Here is a 13,657-nt window from a genome sequence, read left to right as displayed (position 1 = left end):
GAGAATGAAAGCTCTGAATTTACAAACAGACAATCTGACTACACTCTGAATTTACAAGCGCACTCTGGCACTCCAGATTGAATTTAAGAACACACCCAAAGTTGTAAAATGTTTAGCTAGTCATTTGTTATGCTAACTAGCTAGCAAGAGGTTGCATAGCAACATCATCAACTTCCGGTAGACAAGTGAAGAGACAGTACGCTCAACTGAAAGCATACTGTTCGTGTACAGTATACTAAAATTAACTATGTAGTATATACTCATTAAGTGTGCAGTATACGTATGTTAGTATGGGTATTCGCACGCAGCTCTGGTTGCCTCTGCCAGGAGGCTGAAACTTGGCTGCAAGTGGCTCTTCCAGCAAGACACTAACCCCAAGAACACATAATCTACAAATAAATGATTAATTGACCACAAAACCAATACTTTGCAATGGCCATCTCAGTCTCTTGACTTGAACCCCATTGAAAACCTGTGGTTTGAATTGAAGAGGGCAGTCCATATTCACAGACAAAGGATATCAAGGATCTGGAAAGATTCTGAATGGAGGAATGGTCTAAGATCCCTCCCGATGTGTTCTCCAATCTCATAAAACATTTTAGAAAAAGGCTCAATGTCATTATCCTCGCAAGGTGAGGTATTGAAAACAGGGATGACAATTTTGACCCCTATCTTTAAAAATATATATATTACTTGTTAAACAAAATGTATTTCTCTGAACAATAAAATAACAATTTTCCAATGTTTTTTAGCATACAATAGCTCAGTATTTTTAAATTTTATTTTATAGTCTTTTTTTGCTCATCTTTATCAAGTGTGCCAATAATTTTGGACCTGACGGTACGTATCAAAATAATTTGCTGAAAACAAAAATAAATTACATAAAAATAAATCTCTTGTGCCATAAATTGTGCTACTATATTGTACACAAATGAATTGAATAAATTAAAATTAGTCTCTAATTACTCTTATTTTCTCTAACTCACAAACTAATTCTAAAATCTTTAAAGAGAGCAAGGTATTTTGTTTCATTTCAAAAAAGCATAACATTTTATAAAAGCAGAATATTTCAGTCACCTTACATTATTCAGCCTTGCAGGGAGCTTGGTGGTTTTCCTGGCCCTCTGCTAGTGGTGGTGCATCCTGGGACAGTTGATATTGATTGTGCCATTTGCTGAGGAGACAGACTGAGACACATTAGTACCCAGCTCACCCCTGCTGAAAAACACATTAACTGGGAGCCCTGTCTCGTAACCATGGCAAAGCATGCAGGGAGCAGGTAGGGGTATTAGGGGGCAGCGGGTTCAACACACAGTCTCTCTGGGATTGTCTCTCAAGCTCTCTCCCTGTTTTTCTCCAAATCCCACACAGAGGCACGTACAGGGTCATGCACATGCGCACACACGCACATACAATTTGTATATATTTTTCTTATTCAGGCTGCTTCCATCACTCATGTTACCACATACCTCTTATCTCCCTTAATCTCCATACATCAATCTTTTTCCTGTCTATGGAGACATGAGAACAAAATATAGAGGTAGCGAAAATAAAGGGGTAGCAAATCAAGTTGTGCGAAAATAACAAAAGTAGTGCTTGATATACTGTATATTTTCACTATGCCATATTATTTTATACAGAAGCTGTAAAAGTTCTCAGCTATACTGTAGTGATCCTCCCTAATGAGCCACCTTGCAATTCCCACCAAGTGGGTTAACCCTATTGGCGTGATGCGTGGGGGGCTTGCTTTTCACGCCAGTGACACCTGTTCGCGACTCACCCACTTAGGGCATTTAAAAGGGTTGAGGGTTCAAATGCTGCTCCTGAGTAGTCCATGGTGGTGGATAGGCATTCACTGAAGGCTGCAGGGGTTACCGTTCAATGGCAGAACCCAGATATGTTAAAGGTACAGAAGGTGGACTTTGTGGCCTTTATAGCTATGGTGATTAATGGCACTGCCAAGGTGGAGAGGAAGTCCTGGAAAATAGACATTGTTGTGGATGCGACGGAATGTTTCCTGGGACTGAAAGACTTCTTGGCAGAGGAGTTGCATGGAGTATTGTCACAAGCCTCTCAGGTGAGAATTAAACATGAATACATTATTTAACCTTTATTTAACTAGGATAGTCAGAAGAAGGGAGATATGGGGATTTGAAGGATAGAAGAAGTGGGTGTTTGGGGGTTTTGGTTTTGTCAATGTGGTTTTTATTGTTTTATTTTGGGTGGATTTGTTTTCCCTATCATGTTTTATTTTTACCTTGTTTTTTTCAACGTCGTCCAGTTGGTGGCGGTAATTCATCTTTTGGTGTTGTAGCATGTCCAGATCATCCAGAAGAAGCCCAAGCGTTTTCCCAGGCTTTCAAAGGAAATCAATCAGAGATATGATGCTATTATGCTTCTTTTTTTTATTTTATAATAATTGCTCAAGGAAATAACTCTCCACAAGGGTCATCAGTGTCTTGTGAAAGAACAGGGGTCATAGACAACATCTTATTTATTTCAGGGAGCGGAAATTAAAAACGTTGTTCCACTTCCCCTTTAGTCGATAGAAAATCAGCTTTCACCCGCCACAACGTCTGGTTGAAATTCAAATCGCTAGCTAGCTAAACAATTACAACAAAGGCCGATTAAACATCTGGCGACTTTCATGACAAACGATATCTGATAGAAGTGTAGACAGCACCAGCTACGCAAGGATTGTACCAATGTGAGGCGTGTGCTATTTTCATTAAACTAGTTTAGCCTGCTTGAGATCCGGGGCTGTCGTAAGTGATCGAGCTAATGCTAGCTTTGTAAAGATAATTAGCTAGCTACGTAGTATGCTACGTAGTTTGCTAGCTTACTTTAAAGTTAATTTACTTCGGTAGCTAGTTCACCCCGGTCGTAGAAGATGAATGTGATGTTACTTCGAACATCTGGTAAAGTTGGCTAACTAGCTACTAGTAACCAAAACAGTCACTGAATCAGGATACTAGCTAGCTAGATTTCAGTGTCGCGTCAATGCATCAACTTTAGTTTACTTATGGAGGAGACTGTCATATCATATTTTGTTTATTGTGCACCTTTCCATATACATAATTGCAACGTGACCTATCACAAAATGAAGAAACTGCAATTAGTAAACAATCTGTTTACAATGTGCATATTACAAGACACGTTAGGCTGGACACATTCCATTTTTAACAATACTTTTTCTGATAAAACTAGTTCATTGCATCCGCCATGGAGCCCAGTTTCATAATATTACAAATATGTCCCAGCTGTCTGCCGTAGTTTTGAAGTAATCACGAAAAAAACAGGCCTTATTTTGGGGCATTTTTCCCGCTCCTAATAGTTCTATTGAGCACCGTGGCACCAACTCGCCTTCCGACCGTTCTACTCACATTGTTCTAAGTCACGCCTCCTGCTTCGCTGTTGTTGGCAATGCCCACGTTGGTAGTTAAAATGTACACCACAACACATTACTCATGGAACTACTTCCGTGTTATGCAGACATACTCACACTTGGCACCATCGAGGTGCGGATGTTTACTTTCTACACAAGTTATTTTTCAGTTTCGTCCTAAGAACAGATTGTAGTGGTAAAATAAAAAGGGATACATAAATGGAATTATAAGCGTCACTCCATTCAGAAGAGACCCTGCGAATGTTCAATTCCATTCATATGCTAGTGTTCCAGCTTAGCTAACGTTCTTTTGCCATGTTTCATCCTTGGGGGAATTTTGACTCATTCTATTGTCCAGCCTAGACATGCTAGCTACACTTTCTCGTACCCATGTATGCCAGTTTTATGAAGGGGTGCGTGCACAAAGAACATTTTGTTTTGTATTGTAACCTTCTCAATATGACCTTTACAGTGGGAAGCCCTAAGTAGTTCACAAGACCTCCTAGGAAGTGAGCTGGAAGGAAAGAAAGGAGCCAGGTTGCAAGAAAACAGATGAAAGAAGGGGCAACAATGTCGGAAGAAGGGGCAACAATGTCGGATGAAGGGGCAACAATGTCGGATGAAGGGGCAACAATGTCGGATGAAGGGGCAACGGCTTCGAAAGAAGGGGCAATGGATGCCACTGGTAGTGAAGAGGAGTCCGATGCCTTGTCTAATGGCAGCCCCATACCACCTAAGAGGGGAAGGGGTAGGCCCAAAGGATCAGGCTCCAAGAAACCTAAGATACTGAGGGTACTAGACAAGCAGCCACGGGGCAGGCCACGTAAAGTGGTTGACCCTAATGCTGTTTCAGCAGAGCGTGGCCGGCCCAAAAAAGTTCAGCAAAAAAAAAAATTGGGTAGGCCGAGGAAGTACCTGTCACCCGAGGAGGAAGAGGAGAGAAAGATACTGAAAAGCCAACCTAGAGTGTGGAAGCCGCTCGGAAGGCCGCGCATCCATCCCCGCAGGGATCCCCCCGCCACACCCACCTCTGCCGAGCCACGGAGAAGAGGCCGTCCACTCAAGGCATCAACAGATAGAGGTGCCAACTTACAGACGAACCCACCTCCAACTTCTAAAGTTTCAAAGCCCCCCGCTAAAGATGATTCCCCGCGAAAGAGTGGCCGCCCCTTAGGCTCCTTCAAAGCCAAGAGAGCAGCAGAGACGGATAGGTCCAACAGTTCACCCTCAGCCAAACAGGGTTGCACTGTTTCTCCAATAGTAAGGCTTTACCGCCGCTCCAACGGTAAAGCAAATGTGTTCGATGAAGCTGCCTTCCAAGCCCAGAGGCAAAAAGGCAAGAGAAAGTCTGTGAACGCTGATTATACAGCGTATGATTCAGAGGAGGAAAATGAAGATACACAGAGAAATGAGGATGAAGTCTTTTCTCTAGTAGAAGATGACAAAGAAGAGGAAATTAAACCACGCGATGGTCATGGCAAGGCTAGTAAACCTGGTAAGGTAGTGGCAGCTATTAAGAAAAAAGAAGTGGTTGTTCCTAAGAGGGGGGGCAGAAAGCCTGGCTCAATCAAAAAGGTTGTAAAGTAAAAGGAACCTGGGCGGAGCAGACTGAACGAGTATCAGTAGCATCTTGTAAGATGTTTTTTTAACATTTTATTATCTCTTACCCAGCTCTTTCTTGCTTTCTCAACTAACCTATGTGTCTGTTTGCTCTTGCTGTTATTTTTTATGGTTTGATGCCTTCGTGGAAACCTTGTGGAAAAGAAAAGTACTTTTTGTACTTCCTTGGTCATCTATAGCTTGAATGATGTGAAGACAATTTCATTGACAGTTGTTAATCTTGTATTATTCTGTTCAGACTTATCCCATTTAGATTTTTTCACTGGTACTGTCATTGATACAGTTTCTAATTCCATACACATCCTATAGTTGATGATATTCTCATTGAGGTTTGTTAATCTTGTATTGGTCTGTGCAGATTTGTCCAAATAAGCTCAAATGGTTTAAATCAATTGAATTAGTTAAGTATTTTGTTTTTTGTTTTTTATCTCTCCGTAAGCTCTGTAGTTTTCGAATTGCTAATGTCTTCTAATTTTATTTGCCTGAATTGCCAAAGCTTTGAATGTAACAACTTCCCCGTCCCAGCTATCTTTGTTTCGATATAGATGTTGTTAGTATCACTATCATGGCACCCTTTTACCTATAAAGTGCACTACTTTTGACCAAAGCCCCATGGACCCTGGTCAAAAGTAATGCACTATAAGGGGAATATGGTGCCATTTGGGACTGTACCATAATCATAGTTGTTTTCTTTCACTTGGTTCATTGCGTACTTCACCTTGTGGAGTCAAGACGGTACCTGTAAACTTCCAATCCATCATCCTTAAGATTTCTCTTAGAAGATGTATGGTTATTCACTATTGTGATGGTTTTGTTTGCCAGTATCATCCTTGTAATTCACTCAACATCACTCCTCACAGTTCTTTTTAAGACTTTTTATGTCAGCTCTTTTTACTTGTTTTTTATCACTTGGCTTTCATCTGAAGTGGATGGCTTGGTTTCACAGACTCTGGGTGATGTTGTGTGTAAATGTTCAGATTGTATGTTAAACATGTCTTCATCTAGTCTGGTATTTGTTTATTTAATTAAGTATGTGCTGGACCATGATATCAACAGTTCATATTGCATTACAACTTCGTAAATTCTGTAATATAAAAATAGTAATTGAGGTACACAACAGAATCTATAATTTGTATGAATTCATGTTCCTGTGACCAAAGCTTGTTAGTTTCATGTTTTCAACTTGGTCTCTCAACTTGGTCTGTTGCTTGGATTAATACAATGTTCTTCAAGATGCAGTTAGAACTATAGAGATACATACCGTAAGTTTTACCTATGTATTTATCTCTGTGATCAGAAACAGGTCTGTGAAACCTCCCCAACGTTCATTTGAGGGTAATGTGAATTTCTGTTTTTTTAGAGAGAGCAAATATTTAGAAAGTTTCATGTAATAAAGTGAAATGTCAAACTTTGTTTTTGATGTTTTTTTAATCTCAATAAAACCTCAAATATGACTTGCTTTGTCTTTATTTTGTATTATTGTAAAGCTTAAAAGCAGAATGTGGTGAATAAATGGAAGATTTGATAGAAACATTTATTCCTGGCTGGTCAGGATCAAAAAGTCAGTGGTGGAATGTTCACACCGTTTATTGGACCGAGCTCAATCCATAAGTAATACTGACGTCTGCAGAGTCTGACTCTCAGCCGAGTTCCCCGACTCTACCTAGCGTTTATTGACAAGATTATTCCCGTCATTCTTAGTTTAGCTAAATGGTATAGTCGTTGTGCATTCTCAATGGACATTTGGGTCTTTTCGTAAATTCGTTCTGGCTATCTACAGTACTCTGATTTCAGAGCACTCTCCTCTGAGTGTAATGAATTTATGAGCGCTCAACCCCCATTGAATATGGCTGGTGTCAGTAAACTTCAGCAAAAGAGCGTAATTTACAGTCACAGTTACAGTCACCAACGCTCTGGAAAACTGCCTAACCAGCTCTGCTAGGGTGAGTAAAATGGTCAGTGGTCTCATTTGTGTCTGGAAGTAGCTAGCAAGCTAGCCAACGTTAGCTTGGGTGCTTGACTGCCAGAAGATCAGAAAGCCAAAGGCTGGAGTGTCCAGTGTGCGCTCCGAGAATGAAAGCTCTGAATTTACAAACAGACAATCTGACTACACTCTGAATTTACAAGCGCACTCTGGCACTCCAGATTGAATTTAAGAACACACCCAAAGTTGTAAAATGTTTAGCTAGTCATTTGTTATGCTAACTAGCTAGCAAGAGGTTGCATAGCAACATCATCAACTTCCGGTAGACAAGTGAAGAGACAGTACGCTCAACTGAAAGCATACTGTTCGTGTACAGTATACTAAAATTAACTATGTAGTATATACTCATTAAGTGTGCAGTATACGTATGTTAGTATGGGTATTCGCACGCAGCTCTGGTTGCCTCTGCCAGGAGGCTGAAACTTGGCTGCAAGTGGCTCTTCCAGCAAGACACTAACCCCAAGAACACATAATCTACAAATAAATGATTAATTGACCACAAAACCAATACTTTGCAATGGCCATCTCAGTCTCTTGACTTGAACCCCATTGAAAACCTGTGGTTTGAATTGAAGAGGGCAGTCCATATTCACAGACAAAGGATATCAAGGATCTGGAAAGATTCTGAATGGAGGAATGGTCTAAGATCCCTCCCGATGTGTTCTCCAATCTCATAAAACATTTTAGAAAAAGGCTCAATGTCATTATCCTCGCAAGGTGAGGTATTGAAAACAGGGATGACAATTTTGACCCCTATCTTTAAAAATATATATATTACTTGTTAAACAAAATGTATTTCTCTGAACAATAAAATAACAATTTTCCAATGTTTTTTAGCATACAATAGCTCAGTATTTTTAAATTTTATTTTATAGTCTTTTTTTGCTCATCTTTATCAAGTGTGCCAATCATTTTGGACCTGACGGTACGTATCAAAATAATTTGCTGAAAACAAAAATAAATTACATAAAAATAAATCTCTTGTGCCATAAATTGTGCTACTATATTGTACACAAATGAATTGAATAAATTAAAATTAGTCTCTAATTACTCTTATTTTCTCTAACTCACAAACTAATTCTAAAATCTTTAAAGAGAGCAAGGTATTTTGTTTCATTTCAAAAAAGCATAACATTTTATAAAAGCAGAATATTTCAGTCACCTTACATTATTCAGCCTTGCAGGGAGCTTGGTGGTTTTCCTGGCCCTCTGCTAGTGGTGGTGCATCCTGGGACAGTTGATATTGATTGTGCCATTTGCTGAGGAGACAGACTGAGACACATTAGTACCCAGCTCACCCCTGCTGAAAAACACATTAACTGGGAGCCCTGTCTCGTAACCATGGCAAAGCATGCAGGGAGCAGGTAGGGGTATTAGGGGGCAGCGGGTTCAACACACAGTCTCTCTGGGATTGTCTCTCAAGCTCTCTCCCTGTTTTTCTCCAAATCCCACACAGAGGCACGTACAGGGTCATGCACATGCGCACACACGCACATACAATTTGTATATATTTTTCTTATTCAGGCTGCTTCCATCACTCATGTTACCACATACCTCTTATCTCCCTTAATCTCCATACATCAATCTTTTTCCTGTCTATGGAGACATGAGAACAAAATATAGAGGTAGCGAAAATAAAGGGGTAGCAAATCAAGTTGTGCGAAAATAACAAAAGTAGTGCTTGATATACTGTATATTTTCACTATGCCATATTATTTTATACAGAAGCTGTAAAAGTTCTCAGCTATACTGTAGTGATCCTCCCTAATGAGCCACCTTGCAATTCCCACCAAGTGGGTTAACCCTATTGGCGTGATGCGTGGGGGGCTTGCTTTTCACGCCAGTGACACCTGTTCGCGACCCACCCACTTAGGGCATTTAAAAGGGTTGAGGGTTCAAATGCTGCTCCTGAGTAGTCCATGGTGGTGGATAGGCATTCACTGAAGGCTGCAGGGGTTACCGTTCAATGGCAGAACCCAGATATGTTAAAGGTACAGAAGGTGGACTTTGTGGCCTTTATAGCTATGGTGATTAATGGCACTGCCAAGGTGGAGAGGAAGTCCTGGAAAATAGACATTGTTGTGGATGCGACGGAATGTTTCCTGGGACTGAAAGACTTCTTGGCAGAGGAGTTGCATGGAGTATTGTCACAAGCCTCTCAGGTGAGAATTAAACATGAATACATTATTTAACCTTTATTTAACTAGGATAGTCAGAAGAAGGGAGATATGGGGATTTGAAGGATAGAAGAAGTGGGTGTTTGGGGGTTTTGGTTTTGTCAATGTGGTTTTTATTGTTTTATTTTGGGTGGATTTGTTTTCCCTATCATGTTTTATTTTTACCTTGTTTTTTTCAACGTCGTCCAGTTGGTGGCGGTAATTCATCTTTTGGTGTTGTAGCATGTCCAGATCATCCAGAAGAAGCCCAAGCGTTTTCCCAGGCTTTCAAAGGAAATCAATCAGAGATATGATGCTATTATGCTTCTTTTTTTTATTTTATAATAATTGCTCAAGGAAATAACTCTCCACAAGGGTCATCAGTGTCTTGTGAAAGAACAGGGGTCATAGACAACATCTTATTTATTTCATGGAGCGGAAATTAAAAACGTTGTTCCACTTCCCCTTTAGTCGATAGAAAATCAGCTTTCACCCGCCACAACGTCTGGTTGAAATTCAAATCGCTAGCTAGCTAAACAATTACAACAAAGGCCGATTAAACATCTGGCGACTTTCATGACAAACGATATCTGATAGAAGTGTAGACAGCACCAGCTACGCAAGGATTGTACCAATGTGAGGCGTGTGCTATTTTCATTAAACTAGTTTAGCCTGCTTGAGATCCGGGGCTGTCGTAAGTGATCGAGCTAATGCTAGCTTTGTAAAGATAATTAGCTAGCTACGTAGTATGCTACGTAGTTTGCTAGCTTACTTTAAAGTTAATTTACTTCGGTAGCTAGTTCACCCCGGTCGTAGAAGATGAATGTGATGTTACTTCGAACATCTGGTAAAGTTGGCTAACTAGCTACTAGTAACCAAAACAGTCACTGAATCAGGATACTAGCTAGCTAGATTTCAGTGTCGCGTCAATGCATCAACTTTAGTTTACTTATGGAGGAGACTGTCATATCATATTTTGTTTATTGTGCACCTTTCCATATACATAATTGCAACGTGACCTATCACAAAATGAAGAAACTGCAATTAGTAAACAATCTGTTTACAATGTGCATATTACAAGACACGTTAGGCTGGACACATTCCATTTTTAACAATACTTTTTCTGATAAAACTAGTTCATTGCATCCGCCATGGAGCCCAGTTTCATAATATTACAAATATGTCCCAGCTGTCTGCCGTAGTTTTGAAGTAATCACGAAAAAAACAGGCCTTATTTTGGGGCATTTTTCCCGCTCCTAATAGTTCTATTGAGCACCGTGGCACCAACTCGCCTTCCGACCGTTCTACTCACATTGTTCTAAGTCACGCCTCCTGCTTCGCTGTTGTTGGCAATGCCCACGTTGGTAGTTAAAATGTACACCACAACACATTACTCATGGAACTACTTCCGTGTTATGCAGACATACTCACACTTGGCACCATCGAGGTGCGGATGTTTACTTTCTACACAAGTTATTTTTCAGTTTCGTCCTAAGAACAGATTGTAGTGGTAAAATAAAAAGGGATACATAAATGGAATTATAAGCGTCACTCCATTCAGAAGAGACCCTGCGAATGTTCAATTCCATTCATATGCTAGTGTTCCAGCTTAGCTAACGTTCTTTTGCCATGTTTCATCCTTGGGGGAATTTTGACTCATTCTATTGTCCAGCCTAGACATGCTAGCTACACTTTCTCGTACCCATGTATGCCAGTTTTATGAAGGGGTGCGTGCACAAAGAACATTTTGTTTTGTATTGTAACCTTCTCAATATGACCTTTACAGTGGGAAGCCCTAAGTAGTTCACAAGACCTCCTAGGAAGTGAGCTGGAAGGAAAGAAAGGAGCCAGGTTGCAAGAAAACAGATGAAAGAAGGGGCAACAATGTCGGAAGAAGGGGCAACAATGTCGGATGAAGGGGCAACAATGTCGGATGAAGGGGCAACAATGTCGGATGAAGGGGCAACGGCTTCGAAAGAAGGGGCAATGGATGCCACTGGTAGTGAAGAGGAGTCCGATGCCTTGTCTAATGGCAGCCCCATACCACCTAAGAGGGGAAGGGGTAGGCCCAAAGGATCAGGCTCCAAGAAACCTAAGATACTGAGGGTACTAGACAAGCAGCCACGGGGCAGGCCACGTAAAGTGGTTGACCCTAATGCTGTTTCAGCAGAGCGTGGCCGGCCCAAAAAAGTTCAGCAAAAAAAAAAATTGGGTAGGCCGAGGAAGTACCTGTCACCCGAGGAGGAAGAGGAGAGAAAGATACTGAAAAGCCAACCTAGAGTGTGGAAGCCGCTCGGAAGGCCGCGCATCCATCCCCGCAGGGATCCCCCCGCCACACCCACCTCTGCCGAGCCACGGAGAAGAGGCCGTCCACTCAAGGCATCAACAGATAGAGGTGCCAACTTACAGACGAACCCACCTCCAACTTCTAAAGTTTCAAAGCCCCCCGCTAAAGATGATTCCCCGCGAAAGAGTGGCCGCCCCTTAGGCTCCTTCAAAGCCAAGAGAGCAGCAGAGACGGATAGGTCCAACAGTTCACCCTCAGCCAAACAGGGTTGCACTGTTTCTCCAATAGTAAGGCTTTACCGCCGCTCCAACGGTAAAGCAAATGTGTTCGATGAAGCTGCCTTCCAAGCCCAGAGGCAAAAAGGCAAGAGAAAGTCTGTGAACGCTGATTATACAGCGTATGATTCAGAGGAGGAAAATGAAGATACACAGAGAAATGAGGATGAAGTCTTTTCTCTAGTAGAAGATGACAAAGAAGAGGAAATTAAACCACGCGATGGTCATGGCAAGGCTAGTAAACCTGGTAAGGTAGTGGCAGCTATTAAGAAAAAAGAAGTGGTTGTTCCTAAGAGGGGGGGCAGAAAGCCTGGCTCAATCAAAAAGGTTGTAAAGTAAAAGGAACCTGGGCGGAGCAGACTGAACGAGTATCAGTAGCATCTTGTAAGATGTTTTTTTAACATTTTATTATCTCTTACCCAGCTCTTTCTTGCTTTCTCAACTAACCTATGTGTCTGTTTGCTCTTGCTGTTATTTTTTATGGTTTGATGCCTTCGTGGAAACCTTGTGGAAAAGAAAAGTACTTTTTGTACTTCCTTGGTCATCTATAGCTTGAATGATGTGAAGACAATTTCATTGACAGTTGTTAATCTTGTATTATTCTGTTCAGACTTATCCCATTTAGATTTTTTCACTGGTACTGTCATTGATACAGTTTCTAATTCCATACACATCCTATAGTTGATGATATTCTCATTGAGGTTTGTTAATCTTGTATTGGTCTGTGCAGATTTGTCCAAATAAGCTCAAATGGTTTAAATCAATTGAATTAGTTAAGTATTTTGTTTTTTGTTTTTTATCTCTCCGTAAGCTCTGTAGTTTTCGAATTGCTAATGTCTTCTAATTTTATTTGCCTGAATTGCCAAAGCTTTGAATGTAACAACTTCCCCGTCCCAGCTATCTTTGTTTCGATATAGATGTTGTTAGTATCACTATCATGGCACCCTTTTACCTATAAAGTGCACTACTTTTGACCAAAGCCCCATGGACCCTGGTCAAAAGTAATGCACTATAAGGGGAATATGGTGCCATTTGGGACTGTACCATAATCATAGTTGTTTTCTTTCACTTGGTTCATTGCATACTTCACCTTGTGGAGTCAAGACGGTACCTGTAAACTTCCAATCCATCATCCTTAAGATTTCTCTTAGAAGATGTATGGTTATTCACTATTGTGATGGTTTTGTTTGCCAGTATCATCCTTGTAATTCACTCAACATCACTCCTCACAGTTCTTTTTAAGACTTTTTATGTCAGCTCTTTTTACTTGTTTTTTATCACTTGGCTTTCATCTGAAGTGGATGGCTTGGTTTCACAGACTCTGGGTGATGTTGTGTGTAAATGTTCAGATTGTATGTTAAACATGTCTTCATCTAGTCTGGTATTTGTTTATTTAATTAAGTATGTGCTGGACCATGATATCAACAGTTCATATTGCATTACAACTTCGTAAATTCTGTAATATAAAAATAGTAATTGAGGTACACAACAGAATCTATAATTTGTATGAATTCATGTTCCTGTGACCAAAGCTTGTTAGTTTCATGTTTTCAACTTGGTCTCTCAACTTGGTCTGTTGCTTGGATTAATACAATGTTCTTCAAGATGCAGTTAGAACTATAGAGATACATACCGTAAGTTTTACCTATGTATTTATCTCTGTGATCAGAAACAGGTCTGTGAAACCTCCCCAACGTTCATTTGAGGGTAATGTGAATTTCTGTTTTTTTAGAGAGAGCAAATATTTAGAAAGTTTCATGTAATAAAGTGAAATGTCAAACTTTGTTTTTGATGTTTTTTTAATCTCAATAAAACCTCAAATATGACTTGCTTTGTCTTTATTTTGTATTATTGTAAAGCTTAAAAGCAGAATGTGGTGAATAAATGGAAGATTTGATAGAAACATTTATTCCTGGCTGGTCAGGATCAAAAAGTCAGTGGTGGAATGTT

General features: G+C 40.3%; 2 protein-coding genes and 1 long non-coding RNA gene across 20 annotated transcripts in view; 2 read left to right on the top strand and 1 right to left on the bottom strand.

Moving 5' to 3' along the window:
- Nucleotides 1-13,657, bottom strand: part of LOC118941148 — a 63,494-nt gene that overhangs the window by 26,594 nt on the left and 23,243 nt on the right. For all 12 annotated transcript variants that reach the window (XR_005037437.1, XR_005037442.1, XR_005037438.1 and 9 more), the window contains exons 6-7: nucleotides 8,152-9,430; nucleotides 1,078-2,356 (exon numbers count right to left, since the gene is read on the bottom strand). This is a non-coding gene — a long non-coding RNA (uncharacterized LOC118941148). The remainder of the gene's footprint in view (nucleotides 1-1,077; nucleotides 2,357-8,151; nucleotides 9,431-13,657) is intronic.
- Nucleotides 1,937-6,459, top strand: LOC118941143 (lens epithelium-derived growth factor-like). 2 transcript variants are annotated; one of them, XM_036952605.1, is made up of 2 exons: nucleotides 1,937-2,077; nucleotides 3,858-6,459. In XM_036952605.1, exon 2 carries the CDS (start codon nucleotides 3,938-3,940, stop codon nucleotides 4,970-4,972), a length of 1,035 nt encoding a protein of 344 aa, XP_036808500.1. In that variant the 5' UTR covers nucleotides 1,937-2,077; nucleotides 3,858-3,937; the 3' UTR covers nucleotides 4,973-6,459. The 2 variants fall into 2 exon arrangements, with proteins under 2 accessions (XP_036808500.1, XP_036808501.1); XM_036952606.1 differs by lacking the exon at nucleotides 1,937-2,077 and adding an exon at nucleotides 2,531-2,707.
- Nucleotides 9,011-13,536, top strand: LOC118941145 (lens epithelium-derived growth factor-like). Of its 6 annotated transcripts, none has more exons than XM_036952611.1 (2): nucleotides 9,011-9,151; nucleotides 10,932-13,533. In XM_036952611.1, the coding sequence occupies exon 2, from the start codon at nucleotides 11,012-11,014 to the stop codon at nucleotides 12,044-12,046; it is 1,035 nt and encodes a 344-aa protein (XP_036808506.1). In that variant the 5' UTR covers nucleotides 9,011-9,151; nucleotides 10,932-11,011; the 3' UTR covers nucleotides 12,047-13,533. The 6 variants fall into 6 exon arrangements, with proteins under 6 accessions (XP_036808506.1, XP_036808508.1, XP_036808507.1 ...); XM_036952613.1 differs by lacking the exon at nucleotides 9,011-9,151 and adding an exon at nucleotides 9,582-9,786 and having other exon boundaries at nucleotides 10,932-13,536; XM_036952612.1 differs by lacking the exon at nucleotides 9,011-9,151 and adding an exon at nucleotides 9,582-9,992 and having other exon boundaries at nucleotides 10,932-13,536.

This window comes from Oncorhynchus mykiss, chromosome 18 (assembly GCF_013265735.2).
Source record: "Oncorhynchus mykiss isolate Arlee chromosome 18, USDA_OmykA_1.1, whole genome shotgun sequence".
NCBI lineage: Eukaryota > Metazoa > Chordata > Actinopteri > Salmoniformes > Salmonidae > Oncorhynchus > Oncorhynchus mykiss.
This window is presented reverse-complemented; position numbering and strand designations above follow the sequence as displayed.

What these genes read in the sequence shown, in the direction of transcription:
- LOC118941143 (XM_036952605.1), top strand. Translation starts at nt 3,938, where the DNA reads ATGAAAGAAGGGGCAACAATGTCGGAAGAAGGGGCAACAATGTCGGAT.
- LOC118941145 (XM_036952613.1), top strand. Translation starts at nt 11,012, where the DNA reads ATGAAAGAAGGGGCAACAATGTCGGAAGAAGGGGCAACAATGTCGGAT.